The sequence below is a fragment of the Aptenodytes patagonicus genome, chromosome 18 (assembly GCF_965638725.1).
Source record: "Aptenodytes patagonicus chromosome 18, bAptPat1.pri.cur, whole genome shotgun sequence".
In the NCBI taxonomy this organism is placed as follows: domain Eukaryota; kingdom Metazoa; phylum Chordata; class Aves; order Sphenisciformes; family Spheniscidae; genus Aptenodytes; species Aptenodytes patagonicus.
The window spans coordinates 11270966-11288964 of record NC_134966.1 but is presented as its reverse complement, the minus strand read 5'-3'; the positions used below and the strand labels follow the sequence as shown (position 1 = coordinate 11288964).

General features: G+C 41.8%; 2 protein-coding genes across 3 annotated transcripts; one reads left to right on the top strand and one right to left on the bottom strand.

Annotated features, from left to right (window-relative positions):
* Positions 1-10: 10 nt before the first annotated feature.
* On the bottom strand, positions 11-15262 carry MORN5 (MORN repeat containing 5). Of its 2 annotated transcripts, XM_076355217.1 has the most exons (6): positions 15216-15262; positions 14998-15145; positions 14541-14652; positions 13498-13629; positions 1281-1396; positions 11-47 (listed from the first exon to the last, which is right to left on the bottom strand). In XM_076355217.1, exons 1-5 carry the CDS (start codon positions 15260-15262, stop codon positions 1317-1319), a joined length of 519 nt encoding a protein of 172 aa, XP_076211332.1. In that variant the 3' UTR covers positions 11-47; positions 1281-1316. The 2 variants fall into 2 exon arrangements, with proteins under 2 accessions (XP_076211332.1, XP_076211331.1); XM_076355216.1 differs by lacking the exons at positions 11-47; positions 1281-1396 and adding an exon at positions 10296-11725.
* Positions 15263-15403: 141 nt separating this feature from the next.
* NDUFA8 (NADH:ubiquinone oxidoreductase subunit A8) lies at positions 15404-17706 on the top strand. The gene is made up of 4 exons (XM_076355471.1): positions 15404-15507; positions 15609-15772; positions 16818-16983; positions 17459-17706. Exons 1-4 carry the CDS (start codon positions 15457-15459, stop codon positions 17594-17596), a joined length of 519 nt encoding a protein of 172 aa, XP_076211586.1. The 5' UTR covers positions 15404-15456; the 3' UTR covers positions 17597-17706.
* The last annotated feature ends 293 nt before the right edge of the window (positions 17707-17999 follow it).

Here is a 17999-nt window from a genome sequence, read left to right as displayed (position 1 = left end):
GCCACTGAACCAAACCTTATCTCAGGTCATTTGCATTCATCTCCTGTCTGTAGATTAAAAAAAAATAAAATTAAAATCATTCTCATTTTCTTAGTTTATTCGGTAATTGCCAAATGGGTTCTGGTGCAGCAATGCAGACTCCACGTACTAAACTTTTCCAGTTGCTATTTACAAAACCTTTTGCAGTCAAAATGCAACGAAGATAGCCAGTGAAAGGCTTTTCCCTCAAGTTTAATAAGGTAACTAAATATGGCTAGGGTCTGAAAGTGGAATGGTTTACAGTTTTATTACCAATTATTTTTTTTTCGGCTCATGCTGGTTAACCCCAATGCCCAAGCTAAAGGTGCTTACACAACTTACTAGTTGGGACGGGGGAGTGGGAACCAATCCTGCACTACTATCAGTGATACATCTGTAGGATGCCAACTATAGACACATCAGTTTTATTTCATCCGCCAATCATTTTGTTGTAGCATGTTGCAATTCTGCATGTCTTGGCTACAATGGTTAAAAAAAAAAAAATCTCTGAATGAGTGGACAGTCAAGACTAATATTTATTTTAAAAAAGTAAAACTAAATTGTAAGCACTTTTTTGTAAAACCAATGTCTGTTTTGTTACATACTTTTAATGTTGTGCTTTGTAAATGTCTTATTTGTGTAATAAATAAAGTTAATGCAAGTAGAAGTGCTGGCACTTACATCCAGAAAATGATGTAATTCCATTTTATTTTATTTTTAAATATTTTCTGGCTTACTAATCAAGCAGCAACCCACCCAGTTTTCCTCTTTTATTATTTTGTTAAACTCTGGCTTCAGGAGAGTTCAACAAACGTTCGTAGTAAATGGATATAATTTCCTAGTTAGCAAACCAGTCATTAAAGAATACCTCTGGTGTACATTATTACAATGATCAATCAATATCAAAGTACTGAGCAAAAAGAGAGGAAAGGAATTCACCAGGACAGCTAACTAAAATCTGGGAAAATAATGTTGATTAAGATGGATTTGAATGACTTCAACACTGAATCTGAGGCACTCTTTTTAACAAATTGTTTTCAGGCTTAATAATGTGTATATATACTACACTACACACCTCTCAGGAATATTATTGTGAGTACAGTCTGCTTTTTTCCCGTGGCTTTTTCTCAGTATGACTGATTAAATGATTATTTCCATTTTTGTTTGTGCTGACAAAGATGACAAAAAGATTATATTCCTGTAGATGGAAAGGGTGAGACGAATCCACGAGGACAAATTAGATTTATTGTGAATCAGATTACCTGCTTTGGAATATTATTGTCTAGCAAGAACTGTTTTCATGGTTTCGGTTTATGTCCAATTGTTTCATCCCAAGCTTTCCGGCAGGTCCGAATGATCCATTCATGCTCATCATCATCTGAAAGGGAGATAAAGAGAATGCCAAATATCACCATGTCCAATCTGCTCTTTGCATCACTAGGGTCCAGCTCAAACAAGCAATTTTTCCTTTGAGAAATAAATCCATTTTTAGCCATCGGCATCTCTTAGAACACATTTTTTTGTTTCTTTAAAAGATTGTGTGCTGTTGTGTTGGAATTTGTCAAGGCAGGAGATACTGGATCTATGGCAATGACTCTGATTATTCATCTGTTTGATAAGATTAGCTTGGGTGGAACTATGAGATTTACACGTATATATTTTATTTTTTGACTTTTTGGCAGGAGACGTGCAGGAGATGTGTATCTTCATTTCTGATAGTTTCAACATATTTTTAAAATTCTGTGTCTGCATTGCTTGTCGGTTTATGAAAAGTGAAGGTGAAGAAAAATCTATAGTCAAAACCTAGGTTCTTGTCTTCAAGCTTTTCTTTCAGTGCTGTTTTTGAAATGTACGTTATGACAGGTATTGATAAGCTGATATAGTGGCCGATAGACGTATTTTAGACCATCTTCTGTGTCCCTTGTTAGTATTCATGTCTGTCATATTTATTCTCAGAGCATAATGACAGTGTGGAAAGAAAAAAAAAAATCAAAGACAATGTAGAGAAAACCAACTGTCCAGCAAAGTTTGAATAGAAATTTTGCGTATGATTACAAAAAAATAAGTTGGCAAATGTTAAGTTGTGGCTTCTTAATTCCAGGGATTTAAACGGTCTTGTCTCCAAAAACTGTTCTTCAGCCTTTACTTTTGTGTTTGTGTATGGGAAGAGAGATCTGTGTAGTAGACCAGGAAAAACAAACTTCAAAAAGCCTTGAAAAAAATCAAAGTATTACTTAAAACAATACCTGTATTTATTTTTATATAAATGAAATGTATTAGAGCTGCTTCTTGTGTTTACCACTGTCTTAACAAATTCAGATTAGCTGCTTGTGATGTGTGTGTCTAACCTGCCTCCATCTAAATGTTAAGGGGTTTGTAGCAGCCCTTATTACCTGAAAGAACAGTTGATTGCAAGAAGGACGGAGCCAAGGGGGCTGTAGTCCCAGTATTGTGACCATCGCTTGGCATAGCAGAGTCCCATTTATTTACACAGCCGCCCTGCACAGCCGAGTGCCCTGCTTAGGTAGGTCAAAATAGATCGAGAAAGAAGCATGTTGCTTGTAAGGAGTCAAATTTTCATGGAGATCTTTTGACTGTGGAGTTGTACCTTTAAGTTAAAGCGGCATAGTGGCATTTGAAATGCAGAAGGTAGGAAGGTCCTGGGAATGAAGTTGTGCTGATCTAAGAAGTGAAAGTTCACAGAAGGGTATGTGACAAATTAGGTCTGATGCACAAATCTTCAGGCTTGGGGGTTAATCTTATTGATTGCAGTAGGTTTTGAATCAAGTCAGCTTTGTCTTTCCTTTTTTTCTGCCTTTTTTTTTTTCATGCTACCCTCCCCTTTTTCTCATTCCTGGCCGAGTGAGTTGAGTGCAGGCGTTCGCTTGTCCTAAGGTGCTGCTCACATGCAGCTCTGTTGGCATCCTGGTAAAAGCGGGCTTAAGGAAAGCATGTGCCAAGGCATTTGTCCCTTGTCTGAACGGCAGCACTCGTCCGCCACCCTCGACAACTAGAAAGGCCAGTGAATCACAGGAGGTTTTCCCTTGGAGCCTGCTCTCCAGTTGCTCTTCGCATACAGTCACTGGTTTCCAGACAAAGTGCTGGCTTGTGCCTACTGACCCTCTTCTCGTTTCCCACTCAGGGGTGCTGGCTTGCAGAAGCTCGGTTTTGGTGGTGAGCGCCCACCTCTGAGCAGCGCCCCAGTGACGGTGAATGGGTGGAGAACACACTTGTTCTGCCATTGTTCCAACAGCTCAGCCTGTAGGCTTGCTTTAATGACTGGAAAATGGTTACCATTTGGACAGAATAGCTAAGTTCAGCTCTTTCTGTGTTTCACTCACGTGATCTCTTTTTTATTCCCTATGCCTATGAATCAATAGGTCCATAACAAAATATCCTGTTAATGGCACGTTTCTTATTCAGGTATAACTAGGAGAAAATAAATGCTGAAAAATATGCTAAAGGGAAATTAAAAAGATGAGCACTGAATCTTGCTTCAAGACCACGCAATCGTTACAGAGGCAGAGATTCCACTGAGGGCTGCAGCCGGAATGCAAATGTGGTCCTTAAGCTTTCTTAAAAACAACATCAAAGCCATAATCAATGTGCTGGCTTTTGTTCTATGCACTAGGTGTTCCAGCACGGTAACAACGTGATCACGTGAGCCTCGGCTATAACATATTGTCCAGCCTGGGTAGCTCTGTGATTTTAGCTGGAATCGCCTTAATTAAAAAAATAGTTTATCTGAGCTTGTAATAATTACACAAAAATGAAACTTTTTCTGTTTCTGCCATGGTGAAGGAATAAACAAAACTTACACATGCGATACATCACCACCATCTAGCTCGTATTTGGGTACAGATATACCTGGCTCACCTGAGTACTAGAAATAATCAGCCTGCCTTCCTAGTGAGAAATCTACAGCGCTCACTTAGCTGAGCATCAAGGGTATAAGCACTAAGAAAGGCAGGTGCTAACTTGGCTTCATATAACAGGTTTCCAACATATCCTTGGTTTGCCTAGATTGTTTCCTTCTGCACTCTGGGTTTTCATGGTCTCCTAGGAAAGCACACAAGACAGGTTGCTCTAAGGATTTTAGCCTCCCCAGACCCGTCCCAAAATGTCTTGGTTCATGCAGTGATCTGATCCCGTGCAAATTAAATACTTGTTCATAAGCACTGCTTAGCTTGCATATAGTTTAATCAGATGTAAAAACTGAATGAACTATATGAATTTCAACTTCGTATATGAAAAGGAAAAATAGATGTAATGACTCAGTATCCCAAAAAATAACCTAAAGCAAATCCCTAGAACTGCCATCCAACCCAGCGCACCGTGCTACTGGTCCTTGGTCTAGGTAGGGGGAAATGAAAGAATTGATCCAGCATAGTGAGAACCACAACCCCAGAGATGAGAATGGCTCCGGGGCTAGCTATGTGAGAAGAGGCAGGGAAATATTAGAATGTAAAGAGTTAAGCTATGGTAAAACATACTTTTGCTACACTAAAGAAGACTGGTTGATAATTACTGTAGTTTTAGGGCTATTTGAATCAGTGCAGCTGCAACCTCTTCAGTAGTAACCCCTGAAACAAGACAAACTGGGTTTATTGTACTGAACAAGTCTTAAAGCTCCTCCCTGATTGTTAGTAATTGGCAGCAATGGACTTAACAGCCTCTTGACTACCCTTTTTACACTCTACCTGACTGTGCAGCTAACAATTTAAATCACAGATGCCGATCCTTCTTTGTGGCAGCTGCTTGTTAACTACATGTTCCTCTTTTTCTGTCACTGGCTGCTTCCATAACCCTGCAACACCAGGGTTAGATTGGAGAATCACATTTCATCAATATTTAAAATGGAATTAAACCTTGAAGTTTGATTAATGCTACCAGATAGTGAGTTGTAATTACTATTTTGCAAATTGCAATTGTTTGAATATGTTAATATGATTGTCTAAGCACATCTTCACCTTCAGAAATAATTTTCCCTTTAAAAAAGATTTGAAAAAAAACCAAACTCTTTAATCAGTGGTAAATTATCACCCTGTGCACAATTAGGTAGTATGGGGTTCTTCATGTTGTGTGCTGAATTCTGTGTCAGCATATTTATCTTTAAAAGTTTATCCATTTTTTTAGATTTTTGTCAGTAGAATAAACATTCATGGAACAGACTTTGCTGAAAGAGGACTAACCATGTTGATATTTGAAGGTAAAGAAAAAAAGCTTTGTCTGAAAATTTTATTGCAATCTGGTGTATCCCTGTTCAGTTAGTAAATGTTAACAAGTTATTTCTTCCAAAGTTAGTGAAATGTAATGATTATTATAATGACATATCATTGAAATCTTGAAACGGAGAGAGATAGCGAGAGATCTTAATGGATGAGCTGTTAGAATATATGTAAGTACCGACTGATTCTTTTGAATTATTTTCCCGTGTCTCTATCAAAAATGAGATCAGTTTTCTAGCGCCCACAAAATATATTTTGAATATTGCGGGTCAGATCCTCAGCCAGCTCAAACTGGTATAGCTTCTCTTTTATTTTTGTAATTAATTCAAGCTGTTTTCATTAAGCAGGCAGAGGCATACGGAGCCAACCCTGGTAGCCACCTGCACAACTGATCCCCAGAAACAGCATCTGCCCACAGTAGATGATTAACCAGGGGTGCAAGTCCTACTGATCTACTGTTGGACACTGTCTACACAGTCAACAGGTCAGTTTGGATAGAGTCTTTCTAGGCAAGACCCAACTAAATCTGTTGGTCGTACTGTGTTCCTGTAAATAGTCCATTTCAAAATTAGTTCTTCTCAACAAATACTGCTTTGCAAGTTTCTTCCTTGTTTTGGGTGGCTTTAGGGGAAGCTCCGAACACCAGCAAAATCCAAACAGGCGTCGGTCAAAAATGCTGCTAGGTGTACTCTATGGTGAGCTCAAACTGCAGCCCACTTAAATCAGTGGATTTCTGCTCAGCATCTCTGCAAAATGAAACCACTTGCCTAATTTTCAATGTTCAGTCTAAAAGTAGTGGCAGAAGAGACTTCCCCAACTACACACTCCAGATTTATCTCTCAACTGGGATTAGAAACAGCTGAAAAGTCAGGGTGGGCTTGCTTCAGGGTGCTTCCAAGGGACGACTTGAAAATACACTGTAATTTAGGTGCATTTAATCTTCCTATATTAAATGCATATTGCAAAGTTTAGAATTATTTGCTTCTAGCTATCGCGTTTCTGTGTTGCTTATGGAAACCTCAGCCGTGAGAGACTTCTTAGGGCTCTGCATGCTTAGGTGTCTGCCATGATGCAGAGCGGAGACCGTCAGCAAACAGCAGTATTGTCATGTAGGCTTCTGGATTTGCCCTCTTAACTAATGCTTTCCCAGAAAATCACCTAGAGGTGCACAGGAAGATGTACTGCATTGAAATTAGAATACCTAGTGGCTTACACAGGGGAAAAAACTACATCGTTCACCTTAAAAACCTTGTCTGACTCTGTGTTAGGTCTTCGTACTGCACTTCGCAGCTGTATGTGTTCCTGGTGTCTTAAAGGCTTTGTCTACACTGGAGGCCTGATGCACTCCCCGATGCACTTCAAAATTCAGATCCTTGGCTCCCTCCTCTGCCCAAAGGCAAGGTGGGACCAGACGTGAGTGGGCATCGTCCCTTCGTTCACCCTCACTTCTGTTAAAGGCCATGTGAGCAAGGAGGGAAGTAGATGTGCCCTGGTATGTGCCTCCATCAGGACAATCAGAGGCTCACAGCCCCAGCGTACCCTGAGGACACAGCCATGTGGTAAGAGCAGCTTTCCATGACTACGGTTTGTACGAGGGTGTGTTTACAATAGACAATCCTTGAACAAGAGCTGAGTTTCCTCTCTGTTTGCAGAGGGCCAGGCACACGCAGACCATTGTAAACAACAATATCATTTAATTCTTTCGCATGCCTGACTCCTCCCATCACCCGCAGTGCAGTTTATCATGTTCTTCCACTACACAATTACAATCACATGTGATAGCATCTCAGCCATGGATTCTGCCTGGCACACCCCTTTCATTTCCACTGCCCTCTCCGGGTCCCTAGCACCACTTTCCTTACTGCACCTGACCCCACCAACATCAAGGCTGGCAAGAAAATGGAAAATATGTTTTCAATTAACCTTTGCTTCCACCCACAAATTCTCACCCTTCCATTTACTTTTAATTACTGTAATTCCAAAATGGCCCCCAAATGAACTTTCCACCTCTTGTAAAACTTGTTTTCACATGAACTGTATAGTTGAATATAAGTGCATATAAGACTTGTGTATAACCTATCTAATGGATTCACAGTGGGATGGCTAGCACACAAAGTTGTTATTCTTGGCATGCCACTATTTGGAACTGAAACTTTCACAGTTTTCAAAATGATAAGTATTTTAAGACCAGGAAACCACAAGGAACAATATATCTGCAAAAGCTATAGCTACTGAAATTACTGTAGTAACCTACACTGTGATGCATATATTAATATTATGATGGTTGGTTATAGTATTGAATATAAATCATATTGGTTCATAATCTATTTTACTGAATGGAGGATATTTTATATTAAAACATGCAAGCCAAATTTAATCTAAAAATGTTTTCTTGGTTACATGGATGAGAGGTCTCCAACTACCTCTGTCGCCTGAGCAGACTTTGACACCGAGAAAGACATAATAAGTATGCATTTTGCAATGGCATTCAAAATGTGCCTGATCTTAACACATTTCTGTATAAAAAGATATGAAAAGAGCATATGATGGGTAGGAGAATTGGTCCAACGTTTTAAAAAGTGTTTAGGGTAGAGCTACTTCTCGTAGGAGTCTGGGATCTTCTCTTTAAATGAAGTAGTCTCAATTTCCTTCTGCCATCTTCACTTCAATACTCATTCATTTGCCTTGCCCACTCAGCAGTCCCCAGTTTGGTACTTGCTAACAGTGTGCCTCTCCTTCTAAGATTTGGCTCCTCAACTAAGCGTTGAAGACTATTTAGAATCATAGAATCATAGAATCATTGAGGTTGGAAAAGACCTCTAAGATCATCGAGTCCAGCCGTCGACCCAACACCACCATGTCCTAAACCATGTTCCTAAGTGCCTCATCTACTCGTCTTTTAAATACCTCCAGGGATGGGGACTCCACCACTTCCCTGGGCAGCCTGTTCCAATGTTTCACCACTCTTTCAGTAAAGAAATTTTTCCTTACATCCAATCTAAACCTCTCCTGGCGCAACTTGAGGCCATTTCCTCTTGTCCTATTTAGGTCCAAAGCTCTCACAGCAGGACAAAAGCTATCTTTCTAACTAAAAAATAGGGAGAGAAAGACGGGAGACACTTGGAGGTCCAGATGAAAGAGTTATAATACAATTTCTATCCTCCTTCTTAACATAATATTTTTCAAATCTTCTGACTATCATAGAAGCAGTGAGTCTTGAAAGCAAGTACCAGCAAACTGGAATGGTATGAATGTGGGCAGAAAAACTATGTCCTGGGACTAGACACAAGAGAAGAACGTGTATATGGGAGATAGAGGAGACAGGCCGAAAGGTGAACTTGTATGGACTTGTGTAGAGCCTTGTGGGCAAAGAAAACGAGCTGAGTGCCATATAGGAGAGAGAAAACATTTTTTGCAATGGTATTGTGGAGGAATATGAATCAAAGAGGCCAGAAAGAGGAGTTAGCAGTAAAAAGGACAAGCACTCCAGCTGTTGCAAGAAAAGCAAAGGGCTACTCACATTTGTATGCTCTACTTGTGTAAACAGAGAGTAGTATTGGCTCTCTGTTTTACAAAACCCTGTTTTCAGAAATAAGTTTGTCAGACAAAGTAAAGAGAAAAAGATCAATGGATTGCAATAAATGGCATTTAACATAAAAATGAGTAAAATTTACAATTCAGTTAACTTGTTAAATGTTAAAAAATCAGCAAACAATAGACACAATTTGTTTTGTTCAGAGCCCAGAGGTAGAGACCAAATCCTCTAAATTAATTTCTGCAAAAGCTGGGTTTTTTTCCAAACAGGTCTGGATCCTATTCGTTGTAGAATATACTGATTACCAACTATTTTTAAGAGCTTTACACAAACATTATTTCTTTTGTTGTGTGAAATGCAGAATCAGCCATCTGGCAAATGCCCCAGAGCTAAAATCTTTTACATGACATATAATTCAAAATGATTAAATATACAACAGAAAATAGCTATAGCATTGCACTTAAAATAGCATGAACTTTTACTGCCGATCAAAACTGATTTCTTTAGCTTAACAAGTATCCAAAGAACAATTATTTGAAGAGCTTTTAAGAGTTTCAATATGTAGGAACTAAACCTCATCTAAATTCAGTATCTTAAGTCAAATAAAAAAGAAACAAATGTACAAAAGATTAAATGGTCCTGCGTTATAAGTAGACATTTAAATCTATGGGAAGCTAAATTCATTCGAACAAAAATACTATATTCCCTCTGTATGTGTATTGCTGGGGCTTTCCTCTCCACTGCTAAGGGCATCTGCCAAAACAACTCTTACATTCTTAGGCAATGACTAGGGACTAGCCTGGAATCAGACTGTTCATCCACTCCCTCCATCATCAGAATGGGCAATTTCAAAGAAGAACAGGGAATAAAGCTCCGTGCATGATCCCTAAGTGCAGTCAATCTTTTTTCCTGCACCACAGTCGACTTTAAGTTAAACTTGCTGTCTTTTTTCCAGAAATACTCCAGGCCTGAAAAATTGCCAGGTCCTCATCCCACACCCAGTTCTCCAGTAGTTTATGAGAAAGAGCACGCAAACATCTGCATGTATTTGGGGTACATGAGGGTAGGTACAGAAATATTACCCTGCATAATTATTGAGTGGTTATGGCTCTGTTTCTCAACTACATTTTTCAGACAAGTCAAAGTCTACATTTCCCAAAAAGCACTTGGTGCAAGTCAGATCTGAGTTGTAAGACAAAAAAGTTTAAATGTAGGAGATTTATCTCATGGATTTGCATACTTGGATAAACCTGAAATGGATGAATACATCGCTGCTGACTTTCCAAAACATTTTGCTTCTAAATTCTTTCAGACCAAGCATGAGAACCTTCATCCCAAGGTAACAATGTGAGGAAACTGTAAGTCTGTGATTACTAAGGCTTAGAATTAAAATGGCTTTGAACCCTTGCCTGTGGAGTTGGGTCAGCCTCACAACCAAGGAACCTCAGACATTTTAACCCCGGACTTTTCTAAGCTATAATAAAATAATGTTCTTGAATCTTGACCTTTTCAGCTCATAATGATTCCTGAAGCAGCAGGATTTTTCCTGCTCCTTTTTACAAGACTTCCAGGCTTGTAGAAATCCTAAGCTGATTGCTGGCTGGTTTGGGATTGCAGCAACACCAAAACCTCTCCTCTTAGTAAGGCACTTGTCCTGGTTTTCTGGGCCTAATCCTGCTCTCAGTAACATGCATGTTAATTCAGTTATCTGACTGAGCTTTTGGTGTAAAGGCAGGCTTTGTGCCTTCCTGCTCTGGATGTTATATGAAGAGGTGCATATATTTCAGGTTAATATTGAGTGCAGTATAGAAAGTTACCCTGTGCACCATACACACACTAATTAAACCTGAAGATAGAATATGAAAGTAGTAGCACAAATATTCTCTTATTACAAAGAGCAAAAGCATGTTTTATATTATTTAACCTATCCTTGAGAGAACCACAGGAGAACCAGGGCAATTTTCATGAGAAGTATCATTGCTTTTCATCAAAAGAGAGGTGATCCAGGCAATCTCCTATAATCTTTTCCATCTCAGTGTAAGAAAATGTCTATTTTTGACAGTATTTTCTCTTTGAAAGCTATGGGTTTCTCCGATATTCAGGTGTCCTAAAACCTGAATGTCACAGCTCTTCTTGTACCTCCCTGCTTTGCATTGAACATAACATCATATATTTTCTACTTTTCACTGAAAAATTGGGAAATCTTCCCATCTTTCTATTGACCAAACTCTGTTACAAAGGTGCCAGGAGTCCTATTTCTGGGGGGAAAAAAAAAAAAGTAATACTCCTAGTGAAACAGGAGTCTAGTCCCAGTATCTATTCAAAATAAACAACGTATCTTCTTACAAATGAGCACTCCCATTCTTATTTATGTGTCCAATTTTGCGTACTTCGCAATACTGGAAAAAAGGAAAGATTGAAGAACACATGGAGAATCAAGAGAAATTTGAGCATCCCCGAGGAAACAGAGGTTTAGGGACGGAGTAATAACTGCAAGATTGTAATGAGAATTTGGAAAACTTTGCTAGATAAAAACATGTAACAAAACTGTTGCTGTCATTTCATTCCCTGGGCCTGATTATGTTTTCATGATGGGCTTTTGCACTGCTTTAACAGTAAGAGCTCTTTAAGTAAATGAGTATCAGATCTCCACGCTAGTGAAATGCAAGGCTTGCCAAATTTAACAGGAGTCTCTACGGTACTCTACATCCACTCATCTTGACAAAGAAGTGGTGGAAGCAAACTCGGTAGTTTCAAATGGCGTCTATTTTCTTCTCTCCTGGAATGGTACCTGGATGCTGCCAGTTTGGAGGCAAGTCGGTGCCAAGGCTGTATGCTTCCTTGCCCTCTTTCACAAACAGCCGAGAAACAATCAGAAATTGCTTCATAATAGGGCCAGGGTGAAAGGTGAGAACTGGAGTATTCTGAAAGCCTGCTGCCAGACCTGAGGAAGATAGTGTCATTTTGGTAAACCTGTCAAGCTGTTGTAAGAACTTCCTGAATGCTTCCTACCATCTGCTTTTGATGCTTTCAAGACTTGGCTGGAAGCCTGGAGGTTTTCCTGCTCCTTCCTGCCCAACCTATAATGGAGTAATTCTGGATCTGTTCCCTGTCATCCCAGCCTCTTCCTCAGTTTCTTCTGCTTACAGCTGGGTTTTTTTAATTTTTTTTTTTTCTCTTTACTGCAGTGGCCTTGTGCCCTGAATCATCTCTCCTGGGGCGGTAAGAGTTCCTCTGATGTTGAACAAGTGCCGGGTTTTTCAATTGTGTTCATGTTCTCGAGAGGAAGGGTCTGGCCTACATGACACATTCCTTCTTCACACTCACATCAACAAGTTTAACTTTGTGTGCAGGGCTCTCAATGGAACGGCCACGCAAAGCACATCTCCAACGACTCCGTGAGACTGCACGCTGCGCTGGTCTGGTTAGCGAATATTGATTGATATAATTTGTAGGGTTTGAGATAAATGTCATAAAGGACAATGAGTTCAAAGAACAGATTAAAAAACAATAAATTGAATTCCAAGGCGTTCCCTCCTGTACTAATCTGTGTAGGTTCCTGTGTTTTTGGAAAGCATGTTGCTTATCTTCCTCATCAGTAGGCCCACTGCATTCCAGTATTTTGGATCAATGCCATTTGTAATAATCTAGATCAGTTTTTATTCAACGTTTATAAAACAGGCCATGTATCATAGGGTATATTTTATAGCAGATGGTATCTCCAATTCATTTAACCCCCCCTTCACTTCCCTCCTCCAATATCACAGTGCATACTTATAAAAGCTCTTGAAAGTAGAGCTGAGCAGAATTTTTTTCAACAAATAGTAAATTTGCTGAAAAATGGAGTTTCCAAGCAACAAAACTGTTAAACTGTGGCACACTGAAAATGAAATGTTCTGTCTTCTAGAAAAAACAGGCCTTGCAATTTGGACATTTGGAAAAAAAAAAAAAGTGGGGTGGGTTGTTGCTTTCAGAAATCACTTTCATTTAAAAAAAAATCTGCACTTAAAAGGTGATAAACACAAAGGTTAAATAGCCAGAACGCAAAGCGTTTGTTTCAGGTCAGATTACATTTTTTGAGTTATCCCAGTGTCAACTGTTTGGGGACCTTCTGTGTGTTTTTAATTTGCAAAGTTTCTCTTTTGGCTTGATGAGAACTAATTTTCCCCAAGGCTTATTAATTTGGGGACTTACCCACAAGACCCAGTATTTGCCAGACTCCACTCAAACCACAGCTCTCCAAGGTGACAAGAAAGTTTCCTGTTCAGCATGGTATTTAAACATAGCCCTAAGACTCATTTCAATAAAATGGACTATTCTAACATGCAGAGATAAGCACATGCTTAAGCACTCTGCTGGTTCACAACACAGAGTTTATTAGCTTTCAGGATCAACGACGTACACCTTGCAACCACTCCCTTGCTTGAGATCGTAATGGAAGAGATAGAAGATTTTCCTGAGATTAACGTACCAAATGGCAATAAAATATATTTATTCATATCTGCTTGGGAATACTTCATTGTAATTTTGCAAGATATGATTTATACAACTCTGGGGATACATAGATCACTGATAAAAATAAATAAGTAAAAAATATTTTAGCTCAGTGATAACAGAACCAAATAATAGATTTTTTTTATGTTTTAGCTTTAATCACGCATCCTAGAAGATATGACAAATAAACTCAGTTTACCTTGCAGAAGTAGTTAATCATACCTGCGTTTCTCAGAAATTTGAGTTTGTAGTCAACAATAACTCTGGTTTCAGGATTATAGAATCCATCACCACAGTCATAACATCCTTCCGGGATTTTTTTGGGAGGATCCAGATTTGTAAGACGAGAAATGCCTGAAGAAAAAAAAACAAAGGGTTTGCTTTATTTTGCCTTTTTTTTTTTTTTGCATTTGTGCCTTTGATCAAGATAACTAACAAATATTACATCTCCATGGCATTTGCTACAAAAACAATGCAGTCACCTTAAAATAAATTTTATAAAACATTTTGCCAACTTTGCAGATGGAGAAAATGGAAATGGAAAAATCCATACACAAAAAGTGTGTGATAAAAAGCTATCACTTTGATTTCCTCATTCATGGTCCTGTGATTCAGCCCACTAAGCTAACATTACAAATATGACCCCGAACTCCAAAACGGGGCCAGGAGAGTCTTGCTGGCCTCACAGAACTACATGTCATCACTAAAATATTCTGTGTATAAAGAAGAGTATTTTATGTATTACGTTACATATTTTACTCACTTGTTCCTTATAAATCTTTTCACCTTTGGACTACAGACAAATAATAATATTATAAAAGTTTTTAGCAAAAATATGGACTGGACACAAACGTTTATTTTGGTATCTACAAAAAAGGACAGACACATTCAAACTTTATTTGACGTCCTGGATGTAAACTAATTGCTTTTGCTCAACTTTTCTATATTAAAAGCACACTGCTAATGCAGCGAAGGTGAAATGTATAAAAGGGTTAATCAGCGTATCAAAAGCTGTAGATAACAAAGCCCTGTCCTGCAGGTCATCACTCAAGAAGAGACCACGCTGTGGATGTAATGCTGCATCCTGCGCCGCGCTGGTGGAAGGTGGTGTCAGCATTCTTCTGGCAGCGTCGTATGGTCGGGTCCTGAAATTAGCCAGAGCATTTCTGCTCCATGTTACTCATGTAGCCGAATTAATCTTTCTTAAGCAAAGTTGTTAGTTTAATTCCTTCCAGACTCTTAGGATCGCAAACGCAATTCAGTACCTGCTGGTTTAAGACCAGAACAGATTTCTGTATAAAATCTTCTGTCGTAGCCATCACAGTAATGCCATTTTTTATCTTTGTATTCGAGACCATCTGCAAAAATGTATTTCCCCTGCAAAACAAGTTCAAGCACAGAGTTAATAAACATGATGGATGGATCGAGTACGAACAAGGCTAGTGCTCCCACTGCCAAAACCGCGCGTCAGCCGAGCGGAGCGAGTGCCGGCCTCAGCTCGGGTTCAAGTAGCGTTGGGAACCGCGTCTGCAAGATGCCCGGCCACGAGCAGCCGTGCCCTCGCACGTTTGGGTGCGAGACGCCGCCGAGGGGACGAAAAATTGCCTTGGCTGGGAAATCCGCTTATTTCACCCCAAACCTTCTCCGCTCCCCGGCGGCGGGGTCCCCTCGGGGTGAGGCGGGGCGGGGGCCGGCCCCCCCCCCCCCCCCCGCCCGGGGTACCTGCGTGGGCACCCCGCGGTGCCAGACCGCCCGGAATCTGCCGCCGTTGGGGAACAGCAGCTCTCCCTCGCCGTCAAACATCCCATCCCTCAGCGCTCCCCGGTACTCGGTGCCCGTCGGCAGCGTGTAGGAGCCCTGTCCCTCCATCCTGGAAGAGACCGGGCGGTTGGGGAGGGGGGACGGGCGCCCCCGCGCTCCCCGCGCCCCGCCGGGCCCACCTGCCGCGCACGGTGCCCCCGCTGTAACGGCCGCCCGCCGCCTCCATGGCGGCCCGGCCCGACGGCGCGGCGACGTCGCCATGGCAACGCCGCCGCTGCCGGGGCGCCGCGGGGCCATAAAGCGCCACCTCCCGCGGCCGCCGCGCATGCGCGCTCCCCGCCCCCTGCCGGCGGCGCATGCGCGGTGGCGGGCGGGCGCTGAGGGGAGCTCAAGGAGAGCGGCGCCGCCGCCGCCATCGCCATGCCCGGCTCCCTGCAGGTGCCCTCCCTGGAGGAGCTCGACGTGCAGGAGGTGAGTGAGGGCTCGCTGCTGCCGGGCCCTTCCCCCGCGGGGCAGCGCGGCGGGCCGGCGCCGAGGCGGGCTGCCCCCATTGCCGCTCTGCCCCGCTGTAGGTGAGAGTCAGCTCGGCCGTGCTGAAGGCCGCGGCCCACCACTACGGCGCGCAGTGCGACCGCCCCAACAAGGAGTTCATGCTGTGCCGCTGGGAGGAGAAGGACCCGCGGAAGTGCCTGCGGGAGGGCCGCCAGGTCAACCAGTGCGCCCTCGACTTCTTCAGGTGAGCGGGGACCCCCAGCGAGCCTTCCCCCGGCGGCCGCCCGCCTCCCAGCGCCCCGGAGGGCGCCCGGGCGGAGAGACCCGCTGCTGCGGACGCCCGCCCGCCGGAGGCCCTCGTCTGCCCTGAAGGTGAAGGTGTTTCGGGGCATCTGGCGGTGTAGCGCGTCCTTGCCGAGCTTTGTTATTCGAGCGCTGGCGGTCACTGGGTTTAATTAAAAACGCCGCCACCATCCCGGCCTTCAGAGTCTTCATTCTTGCTTCATAAACTTTAACTCTTGGGGATAGAAGCCCTGCCCGTTTTGTTTTATTTATTTATACATGAACTTATCCTTTCATATGCAGTTCCGTGGCCTCTGCTCCAGAGAAACTGGCTCGGATTTTTGTTAGGTTAGCAAAGGAATGCTGGGGGCTGCTTCTGCACCTTGCATCTGTATTATGAAATCCAGGAAACCAACCTAAGCTTTGCATTGTCTGTTCTCTCTGTTTCACAGGTGTACTATTGTGCAAGCTCGAGTAGACACGCAGTTTACCTCTTGTGACCAAAAATGTAGATCAAGGCATGTGCCAGCATCACATTCTTAAGTTGCTAGCAAAAGGCCTAGTTTAATTAGCTGAAAGCACGTCCGTTTCCAGTATAGCAGCTAGTAATCAGAAACCTCTGTCCTAAGCGTGTCTTCTTGAGCTTAAGACACCAAATTAATTTGGAAGCATTAGGGCATTGTATAACATACACTGTGTTACTTAGCAAAACAAGTGTCCCATATGGAGGAGCTGTGTACACCTACCTAGCAAGAATACCTTCCACGTATTGGTTAAGTTATTGCTATCCCTACTTGTAGCTACAGTGATACAAACTTTACTGGTACTGGTATCAAGTTCTGTTTAATGATGCTTCAAATAATAACTTCTCTGAAGACTTTAGGTCTTCCTGAGAACTTAAAACTCCAAAAACACTTTAATCACAAGTTAAAGTTTGAATGAGTAAGAGAGAAGAACGTTAAAGCTACAACACTTGCTAACCATTTTCTTTCTGCAATCTCTTACAGGAAGGTTAAGACGCACTGTGCGGAGCCATTCACTGACTACTGGACGTGCATTGACTATACCAACTTGCAGGAGCTCCGTCGATGCCGAAAGCAGCAGGCAGTATTTGATAACTGTGTGCTGGAGAAGTTGGGTTGGGTGAGACCTGATCTGGGACAGCTCTCTAAGGTAACTTCATACCTTTTTGATCAGATGGCCAGGTTCTTCTTTCCCTTCTTAGGGGCATTTTGTCCAGACCAGGTCTCAAACCCTTCTCCTGGCCAGAAGGTGATTCATGAACTCAACACTGAAAGCTTGCGGACTTTACTAGAAGTCAAGACTCGGTCAGCGTTCTTCCCAGAAGACTTGCACTCTTTTTAGACAATGCCACTTACTCTTACTTTTTTGCTTTTCCTAGTGCAGAGACCTCTCCTTTAGGAGTGAAGCTCACACACATGTAGATCTACTCTGTAGTTATGAGTGAAATGCCCCTCCCTTTTTTTTTTTAGAAGTAGTCTGGAGATGGGAGCTCTCATCAGATCAACAATGTGTCCTTAGTGTCGTTTGGTACTTCTTGGTAGTTCTTCCTTTAAGTTCTGACTCAGTCTAGCTTTTCTATTAAATGCTGTGAGAAGTTGTATCATTTCTTACTCTTTCTTTCCAGGTTACAAAAGTGAAGACGGACCGTCCTATGCCTGAGAATGCCTATCATTCTAGACCTAGACCAGAGCCAAATCCACCCATTGAAGGAGAGCTGAAGCCTTCTCTCTTTGGCAGTAGGCTCTTTTTCTGGTCTTGGTAAAGTGGGCAGGCTGTGCTGTAACTAAAGTGCAAAGATGGATTGCTTGCAAATGTAAATTGTCCAGTATGCGTTGGGTATAACTTTAATGATTAAAGAACCCCAAACCGTTACATGGCTTAGTAGACTTCTTTAAGCGTACTCACACATCATAGCAACTCAAAAAATGTGTTGCTCTGTTTTGCACAGTGCTCTCTGCAGTCATATAGCCCTTAGGACCATCTTAACGCTAGTGATGTCGGTTGCTTGATAGTGGCTACCAGGTTTGTCTGAGATGTGTATGAATGTAGCCTGAGCCTTTCACTGCTGCTTCACACAATCAGAAGCTGATGTGAGACTTTTTGTTTACTTATTGAGAACACTGTTCCTTGGATCAAGGAAACTTTGGGAACAAACAAGTCGTTAA